At 36.8% G+C, this 20886-nt stretch overlaps 1 protein-coding gene across 5 annotated transcripts in view; it reads left to right on the forward strand.

The window, feature by feature from the left end:
* LOC139749893 (uncharacterized) overlaps nt 1–20886 on the forward strand; it is a 708570-nt gene that overhangs the window by 676137 nt on the left and 11547 nt on the right. For 4 of the 5 annotated variants that reach the window (XR_011713059.1, XR_011713062.1, XM_071664283.1 and 1 more), the window contains exon 3: nt 9220–9348. Coding sequence is in view for 2 of the 5 variants with exons in the window: in XM_071664283.1 (XP_071520384.1) it covers nt 9220–9348 (129 nt within the window). In the remaining 3 variants the exon portion in view is untranslated. Of the gene's footprint in view, nt 1–9219; nt 9382–20886 lie in introns of all 5 variants that reach the window. The other variant, XR_011713058.1, reaches the window with a different exon arrangement.

The raw sequence follows: 20886 nt of genomic DNA on the forward strand, positions 1-20886 counted from the left end.
AAAAACTATGTAAAATAACGTCTATACACAGATTTTCATTAAAATCTTAGGAAGTTGACAATTTGAGCAAATAAAATGGAAGGCTATAGCCTTGGATTTTTCCTGATTTTTTGAAAAAATAGATTTTCTTGAAATTTTCAGCATAGATACTTTTATGTATGCTGAATACGAATCTGTGGTCAAAATGTAAAAATTCGTATAATTAGTCGAGTAATTAGTTTTCAAATTTTATAATAAATTAGTGCAGGTGCTAATTAAATTATCAATATTTTGGATTACATCCTTTTCACTCCATTTACTTAAATACCATATAGAATACCATCTATACACAGATTTTCATTAAAATCTGAGGAAGTTGAAAATCTGAGCAAAAAAAAAAAATGCTAGGCTTGGATTTTTCCTGATTTTTTTTAAAAAATAGATTTTCTTGAAATTTTCAGCATAGATACTTTTATGTATGCTGAATACGTATCTGTGGTCAAAATCTAAAAATTCGTATAATTAGTCGAGTAATTAGCATTTCAATTTTATGATAATTAGTCCAGGTGCTAATTAAACGATTGATATTATAAATAGTCTTTTCACTTGAAATAGTTAAATACTATGTAAAATAACGTCTATACACAGATTTTCATTAAAATCTGAGGAAGTTGAAAATTTGAGCAAACAAAAAATGCAAGGCTATAGCCTGGGATTTTTCTCGATTTTTTTGGAAAATACATTTTCTTGAAATTTTCAGCATAGATACTTTTATGTATGCTGAATACGAATCTGTGGTCAAAATGTAAAAATTCGTATAATTAGTCGAGTAATTAGCATTCAAATTTTATGATAATTCGTGCAGGTGCTAATTAAATGATTAATATTATGAATTACAGTCTTTTCACTCCATATACTTAAATGACCATTTAAAATAACGTCTATACACAGATTTTCATTAAAATCTGAGGAAGTTGAAAATCTGAGCAAAAAAAATGCAAGGCTATAGCCTTGGATTTTTCCTGATTTTTTTGAAAAAATAGATTTTCTTGAAATTTTCAGCATAGATACTTTTATGTATGCTGAATACGTATCTGTGGTCAAAATCTAAAAATTCGTATAATTAGTCGAGTAATTAGCATTTCAATTTTATGATAATTAGTGCAGGTGCTAATTAAATGATTAATATTATGAATTACAGTCTTTTCACTCCATATACTTAAATACCATATAAAATACCATCTATACACAGATTTTCATTAAAATCTGAGGAAGTTGAAAATCTGAGCAAAAAAATGCAAGGCTATAGCCTTGGATTTTTCTCGATTTTTTTGAAAAAATAGATTTTCTTGAAATTTTCAGCATAGATACTTTTATGTATGCTGAATACGTATCTGTGGTCAAAATCTAAAAATTCGTATAATTAGTCGAGTAATTGCCATTTCAATTTTATCATAATTAGTCCAGGTGCTAATTAAGCGATATATATTAGAATTAACAGTCTTTTCACTCCAAATACTTAAATACCATATAAAATAACGTCTATACAGAGATTTTCATTAAAATCTGAGGAAGTTGAAAATCTGAGCAAAAAAAATGCAAGGCTATAGCCTTGGATTTTTCCTGTTTTTTTTTGAAAAAATAGATTTTCTTGAAATTTTCAACATAGATACTTTTATGTATGCTGAATACGTATCTGTGGTCAAAATCTAAAAATTCGTATAATTAGTCGAGTAATTAGCATTTCAGTTTTATCATAATTAGTCCAGGTGCTAATTAAACGATTGATATTATAAATACAGTCTTTTCACTCCAAATACTTAAATACCATATAAAATAACGTCTATACACAGATTTTCATTAAAATCTGAGGAAGTTGAAAATTTGAGCAAAAAAAATGCAAGGCTATAGCCTTGGATTTTTCTCGATTTTTTTGAAAAAATAGATTTTCTTGAAATTTTCAGCATAGATACTTTTATGTATGCTGAATACGTATCTGTGGTCAAAATCTAAAAATTCGTATAATTAGTCGAGTAATTAGCATTTCAATTTTATGATAATTAGTGCAGGTGCTAATTAAATGAATAACATTATGGATTACAGTCTTTTCACTCCATATACTGAAATGCCATATAAAATACCATCTATACACAGATTTTCATTAAAATCTGAGGAAGTTGAAAATCTGAGCAAAAAAAATAAGGCTATAGCCTTGGATTTTTCCTGATTTTTTTGAAAAAATAGATTTTCTTGAAATTTTCAGCATAGATACTTTTATGTATGCTGAATACGTATCTGTGGTCAAAATCTAAAAATTCGTATAATTAGTCGAGTAATTAGCATTTCAATTTTATCATAATTAGTCCAGGTGCTAATTAAACGATTAATATTATAAATAACAGTCTTTTCACTCCAAATACTTAAATACCATATAAAATAACGTCTATACACAGATTTTCATTAAAATCTGAGGAAGTTGAAAATCTGAGCAAAAAAAATGCAAGCCTTGGATTTTTCCTGATTTTTTTGAAAAAATAGATTTTCTTGAAATTTTCAGCATAGATACTTTTATGTATGCTGAATACGAATCTGTGGTCCAAAATCTAAAATTCGTATAATTAGTCGAGTAATTAGTTTTCAAATTTTATGATAATTAGTGCAGGTGCTAATTGAATTATCAATATTTTGGATTACAGTCCTTTTCACTCCATATACTTAAATACCATATAAAATACCATCTATACACAGATTTTCATTAAAATCTGAGGAAGTTGAAAATCTGAGCAAAAAAAAAATGCTAGGCTTGGATTTTTCCTGATTTTTTTGAAAAAATAGATTTTCTTGAAATTTTCAGCATAGATACTTTTATGTATGCTGAATACGTATCTGTGGTCAAAATCTAAAAATTCGTATAATTAGTCGAGTAATTAGCATTTCAATTTTATGATAATTAGTCCAGGTGCTAATTAAACGATTGATATTATAAATAGTCTTTTCACTTCAAATCCTTAAATACTATGTAAAATAACGTCTATACACAGATCTTCATTAAAATCTGAGGAAGTTGAAAATTTGAGCAAAAAAGATGCAAGGCTATAGCCTTTTTTTGAAAAAATTAATTTTCTTGAAATTTTCAGCATAGATACTTTTATGTATGCTGAATACGAATCTGTGGTCTAAATGTAAAACTTCGTATAATTAGTCGAGTAATTAGCATTTAAATTTTATGATAATTAGTGCAGGTGCTAATTAAATGATTAATATTATGAATTACAGTCTTTTCACTCCATATACTTAAATACCATATAAAATAGCATCTATATACAGATTTTCATTATAATCTGAGGAAGTTGAAAATTTGAGCAAAAAAAAATGCCAGGCTATAGCCATGGATTTTTCCTGATTTTTTGAAAAAATAGATTTTATTGAAATTTTTTCAGCATAGACTCTTTTATGTATGCTGAATACATATCTGTGGTCAAAATCTAAAAATTTGTATAATTATTCGAGTAATTAGCATTTAAATTTCATAATTAGTGCAGGTGCTAATCAAATGATTAATATTATGGATTACAGTCTTTTCACTCCACATACTTAAATACCATATAAAATGCCATCTATACACAGATTTTCATTAAAATCTGAGGAAGTTGAAAATCTTAGGAAAAAAATGCAAGGCCTTGGATTTTTCCTGATTTCTTTGAAAAAATAAATTTCCTTGAAATTTTCAGCATAGATACTTTTATGTATGCTGAATACATATCTGTGGTCAAAATCTAAAAATTCGTGTAATTAGTCGAGTAATTAGCATTTAAATTTTTTAATTAGTGCAGGTGCTAATGAAATGATTAATATTATGGATTACAGTCTTTTCACTCCATATACTTAAATACCATAAAAAATGCCATCTATACATACATTTTCATTAAAATCTGAGGAAGTTGAAAATCTGAGCAAAAAAAATGCCAGACTATAGCCTTGGATTTTTCCTGATTTTTTGAAAAATAGATTTTCTTGAATTTTCATCATAGATACTTTTATGTATGCTGAATACGTATCTGTGGTCAAAATCTAAAAATTCGTACAATTAGTCGAGTAATTAGCATTTCAATTTTATAATTAGTCTAGATGCTAATTAAACGATTAATATTATAAATAACAGTCTTTTCACTACAAATACTTAAATACCATATAAAATAATGTCTATTCACAGATTTTCATTAAAATCTGAGGAAGTTGAAAATTTGAGCAAAAAAATGCAAGGCCTTGGATTTTTCTCGATTTTTTTGAAAAAATAGATTTTCTTGAAATTTTCAGCATAGATACTTTTATGTATGCTGAATACGAATCTGTGGTCAAAATCTAAAAATTCGTATAATTAGTCGAGTAATTAGCATTTAAATTTTATGATAATTAGTGCAGGTGCTAATTAAACGGTTAATATTATGACTTACAGTGTTTTGACTTCAAATACTTAAATACCATATAAAATAACATCAATACACACACTTTCATTAAAATCTGAGGAAGTTGAAAATCTGAGCAAAAAAAATGCCGGGCTATAGCATAGGATTTTTCTTGATTCTTTTTTTGAAAAACTAGATTTTCTTGAAATTTTCAGCATAGATACTTTTATGTATGCTGAATACGTATCTGTTGTGAATTTCTAAAAATTCCTCTAATTAGTCGAGTAATTAGCATTTCAATTTTATCATAATTAGTGCAAGTGCTAATTAAATGGTTAATATTATGAATTACAGTCTTTTGACTCCAAATACTTAAATACCATATAAAATAACATCTATCCACAGATTTTGATTAAAATCTGAGGAAGTTGAAAATCTGAGCAAAAAAAAATGCAAAGCTTGCATTTTTCTCGATTTTTTGAAAAATAGACTTTCTTGATATTTTCATCATAGATACTTTTATGTATGCTGAATACGAATCTGTGATCAAAATCTAAAAATTCGTATAATCAGTCGAGTAATTAGCATTTGAATTTTATCATAATTTGTGCAGGTGCTAATTAAACGGTTAATATTATGAATTACAGTCTTTTGAGTCCAAATACTTAAATACCACATAAAATAATATCTACACACAGATTTTCATTAAAATCTGAGGAAGTTGAATGTTTGAGCAAAAAAAAAAAAATGCATGGATTTTTCTCGATTTTTTTGAAAAATAGATTTTCTTGAAATTTTCAGCATAGATAGTTTTATATATGCTGAATACGAATATGTGATCAAAATCGAAAAATTCGTATTATTAGTCGAGTAATGGGCATTTAAATTTTATCATGATTAGTTCAGGTGCTAATTAAACGGTTAATATTTAGAATAAGTCTTTTGACTATAAAATAACATCTGTACACATATTTTCATTAAAATCTGAGGAAGTCGAATTCTGGATTTTTCTTTTTTTTTTAAATAGATTTTCTTGAAATTTTCATCATAGATATTTTTATTTATGCTGAATACGAATCTGTGGTCAAAATCTAAAAATTCGTATAAATAGTAGAGTAATTAGCATTTAAATTTTATCATAATTACTCCAGGTGCTAATTAAACGGTTAATATTATGAATTACAGTCTTTTGACTCCAAATACTGAAATGCCATGTAAAATAACATCTATACACTGATTTTCATTAAAATCTGTGGAAGTTGAAAATCAGAGAAAAAAAAAATACAAGGCCTAGGATTTTTCTTGATTTTTTTGAAAAAATAGATTTTTTTGAAATTTTCATCATAGATACTTTTATTTATGCTGAATACGTATCTGTGGTCAAAATCTAAAAATTCGTATAATTAGTCGAGTAAATAGCCTTTACATTTTATCATAATTAGTCCAGGTGCTGATTAAACGGTTAGTGTTATGAATTACAGTCTTTTGACTCCATATACTTAAATACCATATAAAATAACATCTATACACAGATTTTCATTAAAATCTGAGGAAGTTGAAAATTTGAGAAAAAAAAATGCATGGCTTTTTGAAAGGAAGTTGAAAATCTCAGCAAAAAGAAATACAAGGCTATAGCCTTGGATTTTTCTTGATTTTTTTGAAAAAATAGATTTTTTGAAATTTTCAGCATAGATACTTTTATGTATGCTGAATACGTATCTGTAGTCAAAATCTAAAAATTCGTATAATTACTCGAGTAATTAGCATTAAAATTTTATCATAATTAGTCCAGGTGCTAATTAAACCGTTAATATTATGAATTACAGTCTTTTTACTCCATATACTTAAATACCATATAAAATAACATCTATACACAGATTTTCATTAAAATCTGAGGAAGGTGTAAATCTGAGCAAAAAAAATGCACGGCTATAGCCATGGATTTTTCTTCATTTTTTTGAAATAATAGATTTTCTTGAAATTTTCAGCATAGATACTTTTATGTATGCTGAATATGAATCTGTGGTCAAAATCTAAAAATTGTGATAAATTTTATGTTGGTCAGACTGGTAAGGATCTTTCTGTTAGACTTAAGCAACATAAATATAGTATAAGAACGGGACAAGAATCTAATGCCTTGTTTAATCACGTTATAAACTATGATCATTGTATTGACTGGAGTAACGCCATCTCAGTTATTAACTCTAACTCTATTACCAAGACAAATATCATTGAATCTTCTATTATTAAATACACAAAGAATTATAATCTTAATATTAGTGATGGTCTATACAAATTAGATACCTTTATTGATAAAATTTGTAAAATTATAAGTTTATGAACGCTCGTTGTATGTTTTGGACAATCACATGTTTACCAAATGGCGTCCTAGCTTCGTCTCTTCGCTGTATATCAACTGACATATTTCTCTTTTGTGTCTCCCCTGATGATGTGATTATTACACGAAAGTGCACTTGGGAACTTATCGTGTTTCATTTTCCCCGTGGACTCATAGGAATATCTTGATCACGCGCAAAATTGTAATCTTTTCCAATATATATATATATATATATATATATATATATATATATATATATATATATATATATATATATAGATAGATAGATAGATAGATAAATAGATAGATAGATAGATAGATAGATAGATATAGATAGATAGATAGATAGATAGATATTATAGCCATGAGAAGGCCGTCATCAAAAAAGGTTTTAAAGTCTTCGATATTCGGCAAGGCTCTCAGCAATTAATGCAGTTCACACATGTTGAGACTGTGGAAGGTCGAGCGAGACAGTGATAAGTCCTCAGACTATTTTCTGACTTTAAAGATGAATATTCATAGACGTGCATACATAATGCATGCACGCATGCATACCGATCACGAAGTCCGATGATTCTGAATGCTAACACAGAACACATGGGGAGGACAGATCACAGCAGACCCGATGGTCCACAACGAGGTTAACCTGATGTTATGACCTATATATAGTGGTAGAAAGATGGTGACAAAGCAGAGCGGCACCCTCACCTACCACCGTCTCTCCGGCACAACTGCGGGTAGGCGGCAGGGGGAAAAGATGAGAAAATGAATGAAGTATACGACCATACCGCCATGGATTTTTTTTTTTTATGGGGAAGTTTAGACTAGAAAGATTTCTTTTCAGTTCAATATCTGCTCTGGGGATGAGTGATAAATTGGATTTTCTTTTTCTTATTTTTTGTACTGATAACAGATATCAATTAATTTTTTTTCTCAGTTTGATTTGAGGGTATTTATAGGTAGTTTATTCCAATGCTAAACCTGTATACCAATGGCAAAAAATCTCTGGCCCACATTGCTGTTACATCTCCTTCCTTTTTTTTTCGTCATACCATTGTTAATTAATGGTCACTGAATCTATTTCTAAAGTAATTTTCCTTTGTTACGTTGACGAAATTATGTATTATTTTGAAAAATTTTATTAGATCAGCTATGGCTCTTGCTTTTTCTTTCCACGGCGAATTTAGGTCCTTGAGTCTTTCCTCACATTGCTTTTTTTTATATTTTCTAGTGGAGGGATGAGTTTGACTGGTCATCTCTGAATTCGTTCTAGTTTTTCCTCGTCTTTTGCCGAGTGTGGAGAGCGGATTTTAACAGCGTATTTCAACTGACATCCGACATTACAAAGTGTGATCATGTTTTGTTGTTTATATTTCTGACTACGAATCCAAAACATCCTACTGACATTTTTGTATCCAGCTAGGCTCTGTTGCTAATAATTCCCAAGGTTCTTTTCTTCTTTAAATAATATTCTAACAAAGGTTTACCATAGGATTTGGTGCTTATGATTTCCTTTGTGCATTATTTGGCCTTTGTCAACGTTGAAATCCAATGGTCTCCCATGTACCGGTCCACTCTACGATTTAAATCCCGCCGAGATTTCAAGCTAAATGCGAAGTTAGGATACTAGAATCGTAGTTCGGAGCAAGTTAATTGTCAAGTCTTTTGGAAATTGGTGCCGTTAATCACCTTCCTTTCTTGCGTTTGATTTGTCGAATATTTCGGTAATGATCGGGGGAGCTACGAGCTGGCTGGCTTCATTCAGCGGTTTTAATAAAATGTCGATACAGTACAAGACTTGGGGCCCCCACGAGTGTAGAACTACCTCCCCGTACAGTACGAGAAATAGGGCCCCCACGATTGTAGAACTCCCTCCCTGTACATTACAAGACATGGGGCCCCCACGAGTGTAGAACTCCCTCCCCGTACAGTACAAGACATGGGGTCCCCACGAGAGTAGAACTACCTCCCCGTACAGTACATGGGGCCCCCACGAGTGTAGAACCCCCTCCCCGTACAGTACAAGACATGGGGCCCCAACGAGTGTAGAACTCCCTCCCCGTACAGTACAAGACATGGGGCTCCTATGAGTGTAGAACTCCCTCCCCATACATTTCATGACATGGGGCCCCACGAGTGTAGAACTCCCTCCCCATACAGCGCAAGACATGGGGGCCACCACGAGTGTAGAAATCCTTCCCCGTACAGCACAAGACATGGGGCCCTACGAGTGTACAACTCCTTCCCCGTGCAGTACAAGACATGGGGGCCCTATGAGTGTAGAACTCCCTCCGCGTACAGTACAAATAGGTAATTAACATATACCTCGCCTCCTCGAAGGTCCTGCATAAAGAGGTAATTACTTAAACCACTTAAACTTTGCGGCAGCGGAACATATCCTCTATCCTAAGCATTGTTTCTCACAACAGCCAAAGAAAAAAAAAAAAAAAAGAGACCGTCTTAAGTCCGTTTCTAACATGGTGTGTTTCTCGACAGATTACAGCGGCAAATGCTACGACGCAGAGCGATGCTCGCTGCGTTCTACAGGGGAGAGCTGGACCAGACCTGCGAGCGAGCCACCTGCATCCTTGCTTCCAACGGTACACTGCTGGAGAAGCGCACCAGGTGAGCCCTCTGGCGGCTGGGGGTCTGGACAAGGTACAGAACAGTGGACGCTCCTCTCTCTCATTATTTTCCTTCTTAAACATTCCTCGACTACCTGTATTCCCGCCGTGACATCCTCTCCCCTCTCAAGTTAGGGACGTCTACCTTGGAGACTTAAGTTTGCACCATAGGGAGTGGTTGAACACCTCCCATACAGATGGCGGAGAGAGAGAGAGAGAGAGAGAGAGAGAGAGAGAGAGAGAGAGGCCATCACATTTTCCATTCTTAACAATCCAGAGCAAATCATCACCCACCCCACCCATATTCCTGACTGCTGTGACCCTCTCCTAACATTCTGGATCTGTTTTCCTCTCCTAATTCTTCGCGCTGAAGCTACACAATATCATCCCCACTTGGTTCATCTGACCACACACTCGTAAACGTATCGAGCAACATCCCCTTTTAGAGGTAAACATTGGCACACATGAATAACTTAACTAGAATAGTTTGAGAGAATTCTTCTTTGCCTTTCCTTGGGGAAATTAGTGTCTCCCCTTTGTTGTTGCTCCTGACTCAGTCAGAATTATAGCAGAGGCTCTTATTGCGGATATAGAAGCATTTATCTGCTCTTCCCCCAAGATGACCAGTTCTTTCATTCCTTGGTTCAGCTGTTCCCATTCAGCTACCTGTCTGTAATATGTTATCCGTGAGGCAAAGCATTCCTTCTTCCAAAGGAAATGCAATAACCTCTCCTCGTCATCCACCGATAGGAATTTCTAGTCTTTGGCTTAAGACGTTTCTAACAACCGCCACTCTACCTTCCCTTCACTTCCTCGTTCTGATGGTATCACATATCTTTCCTACTGACAGAGTAACACTCTTTGGTTCTGGTTTCTCCTCCAGGTTAACCTTGGATGATTCTAACATTCCTTCACCCCCTGATGCTCCTCTTACTAATCCTATGCCTCTTCCCGTAATCTCTTTGTGAACTGCTGAAAAGCTCTTCTGTCTTTGGACAGAGGCAAATTCATGGACCTGATGGCATCCATCCCTATGTATTGAAAGTGTATTTTCCTGAGCTCTCGCCTTAGCTTACTCGTCTATTCTGCTTCTGTTCAGAGACCAACCCTATCCCAAAGAAGGATGTCCGTTCTTACCCTTCAAACTATCATCCTGTTGCTTTGATTTTTATTGCCAAAGTATTTGAATCCCTCCACAATTTACCATATCCTTAAACATCATGAATCTCACTGTCCTCTTCGACCACCAGTACAGCTTCCAGAAGATAAGTACCATTGGTGACATCCTTTCCTATCTTCCTAAAGTTTGGTCATCATCTCTGAAACATAATGGGGAATCCTGTGTAGTTGCCCTTGATATATATCATAAGTTATTGACAGAATGTGGCATCAAAGTCTCGTCTCTAGGCTCCTTTCTTTTAGCTCTCCTCCAATTTGCTTCCTCATATCAAGTTTCCTCTCTAGTGGAACTATCACCATTGGTATCCTATCTGCTACCCCTCTTCCTCCTCTTTATCAATGCTTTATTTTTTTTCAGAAAATAGCAAAATATACTCATATGCTGATGACTCAACACTGCATTCCTCCACTTCCTTTAGATCTGCTCCATCCTCTTGTCATTTGATCTGCATCTCATCTTGACACAATCTCCTCAGTAAACTCTAAGGTCTGGATGGGATATCTCAGGTGGACAGACGAAACCCGGTTAAGTTTAATACTTTCAAAACCTGAATTTTTTTCCCTCCCGTCTTTCTCTTTTTAAGACCCCCCTCACAACTTTCCTATCTCTTTTTTGATGGATATGCAATTTCACTGCTAACACAGTGACCATACTTGTTGTAACTGTGATGCCTGACCTTCATGATGCACAGAGATAAGTCTGCCTCAAGGAAACCAGGAGTCATTCAAATCCCATATATACCTGATCTGTCTCACCTTACCCCTACCCAAGAAAACTTAATGATCATTAACTTCATTGAACTGTGTGTGACCCATATGTTTTCCAAGATGTTGAGAGTAATCTTGTACATACAGAAATCTGGTCCAGCCATGAGAAATCCCCTTATTCCCATTCTCAGTAACTTATTCACAGAATACTTTGAGGCTGAGATTCTAATTTCTATCAGTAACCATTTTAAAATTTGGCTTAGATACATTGATGATGTGTGGTCCTTATGGCCATTTTCCCAAGACTATGATGCTTCTTTAATGAATTAAATGACATCAATTTTGAAATTGAATGGGAACAAGAAGGTAAATCAACGTTCCTTGATTTGATGATAATTGAGAAATCTGATCACTTATCCTTTAAGATCAGGAAGTTTACCAATGCTAAGATATATATTCATCATTTTTCAGTACGTGATCATTCTGTAAAATGGTCTGCAGTTATGTCCATGTTTTTCTAAGCATTGTGTATGTGTGATCTCATATATCTATAAGATCAATGTAACCATACAAGATGTACTTTTAGGAATTTATGTTATCCTGAGTGGTTTGTGATCAAGGCTTACTGGAAAGCTTAAGAACACATTTATACATCTAGTAAACAGCAATGTAAAAAAGGATGATAGATCTTAATGTTTAGTGTTGCCCAACTTTCCTAATTTACCTAATGCAAGACAGTTGTTGAAGGGCATTGCTCATAATATTGCCCTAAAATAACACCATCAGTAAGACCTTAATGAAAAGAAGGCCAAATTATTGGAAAATTGGAAGAGAAATGTTATTGATGAAATCATTCAGTGCTCAGAGGTGACCATTGCTATTGCTAAGAATTGGCAAGACAAATATCACCCTGTACCTTTCATCAGATTATGCTACCTGCTGGATCACTGAATATGTCTTAATTGAAAATATTAATAACTGTAACCTCTCCCCAGGGAAATTCAAAATACATCCCATAATCAACCACATCATTATGAGTGAACTATCAGGAGGAAGTGCCATTGTGAAGAGTCGAACACATAACTTGCTTATCCAGATCAGCCACTTCACCCACCACACCTTTCCTAACCTCTGACACTCCCATCCCTGCTCCCATGAACAGTTGGCCAAGGATATATCAGTTCCTGATGTCATGGAATGTCTGTGTGTGTGTGTGTGTTGTGTGTGTGTGTTGGATGGCAAAACTTTATGAATCTTAATGCACCTGGTGAGGTGGATTTCATCCATTGAAAATGTAGCATATTGTAAAGTTTCAAGAAACTCCCTGAACCACTGAAGTGCGATTACCCCTTCATATATATATATATATATATATATATATATATATATATATATATATATATATATATATATATATATATATATATATATTATTTTTTTATATTTAGTTGCTGTCTCCCGCATTAGCAAGGCACCACAAGGAAACAGACGAAAGAATGATCCAACCCACACACATACACACGCACATGTACATACTTATACATTTCAGTGTATACATACAGAGCCATATACATATACACACATGTACATATTCATTCTTCCTGCCTTCATCCATTTCCGTCGCCACCCCACCACACATGAAACAGCACCCCCCCCTCCACTGTGTGTGTGTATGTGTGTGTGAGGTAGTGCTAGGAAAAGACAACAAAGGCCACATTCGTTTACACTTGGTCTCTAGCTGTCATGTGTAATGCACCGAAGCCACAGCTCCCTTTCCACATCCAGGCCCACAAAACTTCAAGTGGTTTACCCCAGACGCCACATGTCCTGGTTCAATCCATTGACAGTACGTTGACCACAGTATACCATATAGTTCCAATTCACTCAACTCCTTGCACGCCTGTCACCCTCCTGTATGTTCTGGACCCGATCGCTCAAAATATTTTTCACTCCATCCTTCCACCTCCAATTTGGTCTCCCATTTTTCCTTATTCCCTCCACCTCTGACACATATATCCTCTTTGTCAATCTTTCCTCACTCATTCTCTCCAAGTGACCAAACCATTTCAATACACCCTCTTCTGCTCTCTCAGCCACACTCTTTTTATTACCACACATCTCTCTTCCCCTTTCATTACTTACTCGATCAAAGCACCTCACACCACATATTGTCCTCAAACATTTCATTTCAAACACATCCACACTTCTCCGCACAACCTTATCTATAGCCCATGCCTTCCAACCATATAACATTGTTGGAACCACTATTCCTTCAAATATACCCATTTTTGCTTTCCAAGATAATGTTCTCGCCTTCCACACATTCTTCAACGCTTCCAGAACCTATGTCCCCTCCCCTACCCTGTGACTCACTTCTGCTTCCATGGCTCCATCCACTGCTAAATCCACTCCCAAATATCTAAAAAACTTCACTTCCTCCAGTTTTTCTCTATTCAAACTTACCTTCCAATTAACTTGTCCCTCAACCCTACTGAAACTAATAACCTTGCTCTTATTCACATTTACTCTCAGCTTTCTTCTTTCACACACTTTACCAACTCAGTCACCAACTTCTGCAGATTCTCACCCAAATCAGCCACCAGTGCTGTATCATCTGTGAACAACTGACTCACTTCCCAAGCCCTCTCATTCACAACAGACTACATACTTGCCCCTCTTTCCAAAACTCTTGCATTCACCTCCTTAATCACCCCATCCATAAACAAATTAAACAACCATGGAGACATCACTCACCCCTGCCGCAAACTGACATTCATTGGGAACCAATAACTTTCCTCTCTTCCTACTTGTTCACATGCTTTACATCCTTGGTAAAAACTTTTCACTGCCTCTAGCAACTTATCTCCCACACCATATACTCTTAATACTTTCCACAAAGCATCTCAATCAACCCTATCATATGCCTTCACCAGATCTATAAATGCTACATATGAATCCATCTGTTTTTCTAAATATTTCTCACATACATTCTTCAAAGCAAACACCTGATCCACACATCCTCTAACACTTCTGAATCCACAATGTTATTCCCCAGTCTGATGCTCTGTACATGCCTTTACCCTCTCAATCAATATTCTCTCATATAATTTCCTAGGAATACTCAACAAACTTATAACTCTGTAATTTGAACACTCACCTTTATTCCCTTTACCTTTGCATATTTTATTAATTTATTTATTTATTTTACTTTGTAGCTGTCTCCCGCATTAGCAAGGTAACACAAGGAAACAGACGAAAGAATGGCCCAACCCACCCACATACACATGTATAAACATACACGTCCACACATGCAAATATACATACCTATGCATCGCAGCGTCCACATATATATACACACACAGACATATACATATATACACATGTACATAAATCATACTGTGTGCCTTTCTTCATTCCCATAGCCACCCCGCCACACATGAAATAATAACCCCCTCCCCCCCGCATGTGCGCGAGGTAGCGCTAGGAAAAGACAACAAAAGCCACATTTGTTCACACTCAATCTCTAGCTGTCATGTATTATGCACCGAAACCACAGCTTCCTTTCCACATCCAGGCCCCAACGAACTTTCCATGGTTTACCCCAGACGCTTCACATGCCCTGCTTCTATCCACTGACAGCACGTCAACCCCAGTATACCACGTCGTTCCAATTCACTCTATTCCTTGCACGCCTTTCACCCTCCTGCATGTTCAGGTTCTGATCACTCAAAATCTTATACACTCCATCTTTCCACTTCCAATTTGATCTCCGACTTCTCGTTCCCTCCACCTCTGACACATATATCCTCTTTGTCACTCTTTCCTCACTCATTCTATCCATGTGACCAAACCATTTCAAAACACCCTCTTCTGCTCTCTCAACCACACTCTTTTTATTACCACACATCTCACTTACCTATTATTACTTACTCGATCAAACCACCTCACACCACATATTGTCCTCAAACATCTCATTTCCAGCACATCCACCCTTCTCCGCACAGCTCTATCTATAGTCCATGTCTCGCAACCATATAACATTGTTGGGACCACTATTCCTTCAGACATACCCATTTTTGCTTTCCATGATAATGTTCTTGACTTCCACACATTCTTCAACGCTCCCAGAACTTTCGTCCCCTCCCCCACCCTATGATTCACTTCCGCTTCCATGGTTCCATCTGCTGCCAAGTCCACTCCCAGATATCTAAAACACTTCACTTCCTCCAGTTTTTCTCCATTCAACCTTACCTCCCAGTTGACTTGTCCCTCAACCCTACTGTACCCAATAAGCTAGCTCTTATTCACATTTACTCTCAGCTTTCTTCTTTCACACACCTTTCCAAACTCAGTCTCCAGCTTCTGCAGTTTCTCACACGAATCAGCCACCAGTGCTGTATCATCACTGAACAACAACTGACTCACTCCCCAAGCTCTCTCATCCACAACAGATTGCATACTTGCCTCTCTTTCCACAACTCTTGCATTCACCTCCCCAACAACCCCATCCATAAACAAATTAAACAACCATGGAGACTTCACGCACCCCTGCCGCAAACCAACATTCACTGTAAATCAGTCAATTTCCTCTCTTCCTACATGTACACATGCCTTACATCCTCAGTAAAAACTTTTCACTGCTTCTAATAACTTGCCTTCCACACCATATATTCTTAATACCTTCCACAGAGCATCTCTATCAACTCTATCATATGCCTTCTCCAGATCCATAAATGCTACATACAAAATCTTTTGCTTTTCTAAGTATTTCTCACATGCATTCTTCAAAGCAAACACTTGATCCAAACATCCTCTACCACTTCTGAAACCACACTGCTCTTCCCCCATCTGATGCTCTGTACATGCCTTCACCCTCTCAATCAATACCCTCCCATATAATTTCCCAGGAATACTCAACAAACTTATACCTCTGTAATTTGAGCACTCACTTTTATCCCCTTTGCCTTTGTACAGTGGCACTATGCAAGCATTCTGCCAATCCTCAGGAACCTCACCATGAGTCATACATACATTAAATAACCTTACCAACTAGTCAACAATACATCACCCCCTTTTTTAATAAATATATATATATATATATATATATATATATATATATATATATATATATATATATATATATATATTTTTTTTTTTTTTTTTCATACTATTCGCTATTTCCCGCGATAGCGAGGTAGCGTTAAGAACAGAGGACTGGGCCTTTGAGGGAATATCCTCACCTGGACCTCTCCTCTGTTCCTTCTTTTGGAAAAAAAAAAAAAAAAACCAGAGGGGAGGATTTCCAGCCCCCCGCTCCCTTCCCTTTTAGTCGCCTTCTACGACACGCAGGGAATACGTGGGAAGTATTCTTTCTCCCCTATCCCCAGGGAATATATATATATATATATATATATATATATATATATATATATATATATATATATATATATATATATATATATATATTCTTTCTTTTCTTTCATACTATTCGCCATTTTCCGCGTTGGCGAGGTAGCATTAAGAACAGAGGACTGGGCCTTTGAGGGAATATCCTCAACTGGCCCCCCTTCTCTGTTCCTTCTTTTGGAAAATTGAAAAAAAAAACGAGAGGGGAGGATTTCTAGCCACCCGCTCCCTCCCCTTTTAGTCGCCTTCTACGACACGCAGGGAATACGTGGGAAGTATTCTTTCTCCCCTCTCCCCAGGGATAATATATATATATATATATATATATATATATATATATATATATATATATATATATATATTTTATTTTATTTATTTTGCTTTACCGCTGTCTCCCGCGTTAGCGAGGTAGCGCAAGGAAACAGACGAAAGAATGGCCCAACCCACCCACATTCCCATGTATATACATACATGTCCACACATGCAAATATACATACCTATACATCTCAATGTACACATATATATACACACACGAACATATACATATATACACATGTACATAATTCATAGTCTGCCTTCATTTGTTCCCATCGCCACCCCGCCACACATGGAATAACTACTCCCTCCCCCCTCATGTGTGCGAGGTAGCGCTAGGAAAGACACCAAAGGCCCCATTCGTTCACACTCAGTCTCTAGCTGTCATGTAATAATGCACCGAAACCACAGCTCCCTTTCCACATCCAGGCCCCACACAACTTTCCATGGTTTACCCCAGACGCTTCACATGCCCTGGTTCAATCCATTGACAGCACGTCGACCCCGGTACACCACATCGTTCCAATTCACTCTATTCCTTGCCCTCCTTTCACCCTCCTCCATGTTCAGGCCCCGATCACACAAAATCTTTTTCACTCCATCTTTCCACCTCCAATTTGGTCTCCCTCTTCTCCTCGTTCCCTCCACCTCCGACACATATATCCTCTTGGTCAATCTTTCCTCACTCATTCTCTCCATGTGCCCAAACCATTTCAAAACACCCTCTTCTGCTCTCTCAACCACGCTCTTTTTATTTCCACACATCTCTCTTACCCTTACGTTACTTACTCAATCAAACCACCTCACACCACACATTGTCCTCAAACATCTCATTTCCAGCACATCCATCCTCCTGCGCACAACTCTATCCATAGCCCACGCCTCACAACATTGTTGGAACCACTATTCCTTCAAACATACCCATTTTTGCTTTCCGAGATAATGTTCTCGACTTCCACACATTCTTCAAGGCTCCCAGAATTTTCGCCCCCTCCCCCACCCTATGATCCACTTCCGCTTCCATGGTTCCATTCGCTGCCAGATCCACTCCCAGATATCTAAAACACTTTACTTCCTCCAGTTTTTCTCCATTCAAACTTACCTCCCAATTGACTTGACCCTCAACCCTACTGTACCTAATAACCTTGCTCTTATTCACATTTACTCTTAACTTTCTTCTTTCACACACTTTACCAAACTCAGTCACCAGCTTCTGCAGTTTCTCACATGAATCAGCCACCAGCGCTGTATCATCAGCGAACAACAAGTGACTCACTTCCCAAGCTCTCTCATCCCCAATAGACTTCATACTTGCTCCTCTTTCCAAAACTCTTGCATTCACCTCCCTAACAACCCCATCCATAAACAAATTAAACAACCATGGAGACATCACACACCCCTGCCGCAAACCTACATTCACTGAGAACCAATCACTTTCCTCTCTTCCTACACGTACACATGCCTTACATCCTCGATAAAAACTTTTCGCTGCTTCTAACAACTTGCCTCCCACACCATATATTCTTAATACCTTCCACAGAGCATCTCTATCAACTCTATCATATGCCTTCTCCAGATCCATAAATGCTACATACAAATCCATTTGCTTTTTTAAGTATTTCTCACATACATTCTTCAAAGCAAACACCTGATCCACACATCCTCTACCACTTCTGAAACCACACTGCTCTTCCCCAATCTGATGCTCTGTACATGCCTTCACCCTCTCAATCAATACCCTCCCATATAATTTACCAGGAATACTCAACAAACTTATACCTCTGTAATTTGAGCACTCACTCTTATCCCCTTTGCCTTTGTACAATGGCACTATGCATGCATTCCACCAATCCTCAGGCACCTCACCGTGGGTTATACATACATTAAATAACCTTACCAACCAGTCAACAATACAGTCACCCCCTTTTTTAATAAATTCCACTGCAATACCATCCAAACCTGTTGCCTTGCCGGCTTTCATCTTCCGCAAAGCTTTTACTACCTCTTCTCTGTTTACCAAATCATTTTCCCTAACCCTCTCACTTTGCACACCACCTCGACCAAAACACCCTATATCTGCCACTCTATCATCAAACACATTCAACAAACCTTCAAAATACTCACTCCATCTCCTTCTCACATCACCACTACTTGTTATCACCTCCCCATTTGCGCCCTTCACTGAAGTTCCCATTTGCTCCCTTGTCTTACGCACTTTATTTACCTCCTTCCAGAACATCTTTTTATTCTCCCTAAAATTTAATGATACTCTCTCACCCCAACTCTCATTTGCCCTTTTTTTCACCTCTTGCACCTTTCTCTTGACCTCCTGTCTCTTTCTTTTATACGTCTCCCACTCAACTGCATTTTTTCCCTGCAAAAATCGTCCAAATGCCTCTCTCTTCTCTTTCACTAATACTCTTACTTCTTCATCCCACCACTCACTACCCTTTCTAATCAACCCTCCTCCCACTCTTCTCATGCCACAAGCATCTTTTGCGCAATCCATCACTGATTTCCTAAATACATCCCATTCCTCCCCCACTCCCCTTACTTCCATTGTTCTCACCTTTTTCCATTCTGTACTCAGTCTCTCCTGGTACTTCCTCACACAAGTCTCCTTCCCAAGCTCACTTACTCTCACCACCCTCTTCACCCCAACATTCACTCTTCTTTTCTGAAAACCCATACAAATCTTCACCTTAGCCTCCACAAGATAATGATCAGACATCCCTCCAGTTGCACCTCTCAGCACATTAACATCCAAAAGTCTCTCTTTCGCGCGCCTGTCAATTAACACGTAATCCAATAACGCTCTCTGGCCATCTCTCCTACTTACATAAGTATACTTATGTATATCTCGCTTTTTAAACCAGGTATTCCCAATCATCAGTCCTTTTTCAGCACATAAATCTACAAGCTCTTCACCATTTCCATTTACAACACTGAACATCCCATGTACACCAATTATTCCCTCAACTGCCACATTACTCACCTTTGCATTCAAATCACCCATCACTATAACCCGGTCTCGTGCATCAAAACCACTAACACACTCATTCAGCTGCTCCCAAAACACTTGCCTCTCATGATCTTTCTTCTCATGCCCGGGTGCATATGCACCAATAATCACCCATCTCTCTCCATCAACTTTCAGTTTTACCCTGGGGATAGGGGTGAAAGAATACTTATCCCTGGGGATAGGGGTGAAAGAATACTTCCCACGCATTCCTCGCGTGTCGTAGAAAGCGACTAGAGGGGACGGGAGCGGGGGGCCAGAAATCCTCCCCTCCTTGTATTTTTCTAACTTTCTAAAATGGGAAACAGAAGAAGGAGTCACGCGGGGAGTGCTCATACTCCTCGAAGGCTCAGATTGGGGTGCCTAAATGTGTGTGGATGTAACCAAGATGTGAAAAAAGGAGAGATAGGTAGTATGTTTGAGGAAAGGAACCTGGATGTTTTGGCTCTGAGTGAAACGAAGCTCAAGGGTGAAGGGGAAGAGTGGTTTGGGAATGTCTTGGGAGTAAAGTCAGGGGTTAGTGAGAGGACAAGAGCAAGGGAAGGAGTAGCAGTACTCCTGAATCAGGAGTTGTGGGAGTACGTGATAGAATGTAAGAAAGTAAATTCCCGATTAATATATATATATATATATATATATATATATATATATATATATATATATATTTTTCTTTCTTTCAAACTATTCGCCATTTCCCGCGTTAGCGAGGTAGCGTTAAGAACAGAGACCCGGGCCTTTGAGGGAATATCCTCACCTGGCCCCCTTCTCTGTTCCTTCTTTTGGAAAATTAAAAAAAATAATGACAGGGGAGGATTTCCAGCCCTCCGCTCCCTCTCCTTTTAGTCCCCTTCCACGACACGCAGGGAATACGTGGGAAGTATTCTTTCTCCCCTATCCCCAGGGATAATATAT

The sequence above is a fragment of the Panulirus ornatus genome, chromosome 1, assembly GCF_036320965.1.
Source record: "Panulirus ornatus isolate Po-2019 chromosome 1, ASM3632096v1, whole genome shotgun sequence".
NCBI classification, from domain to species: Eukaryota; Metazoa; Arthropoda; class Malacostraca; order Decapoda; family Palinuridae; genus Panulirus; species Panulirus ornatus.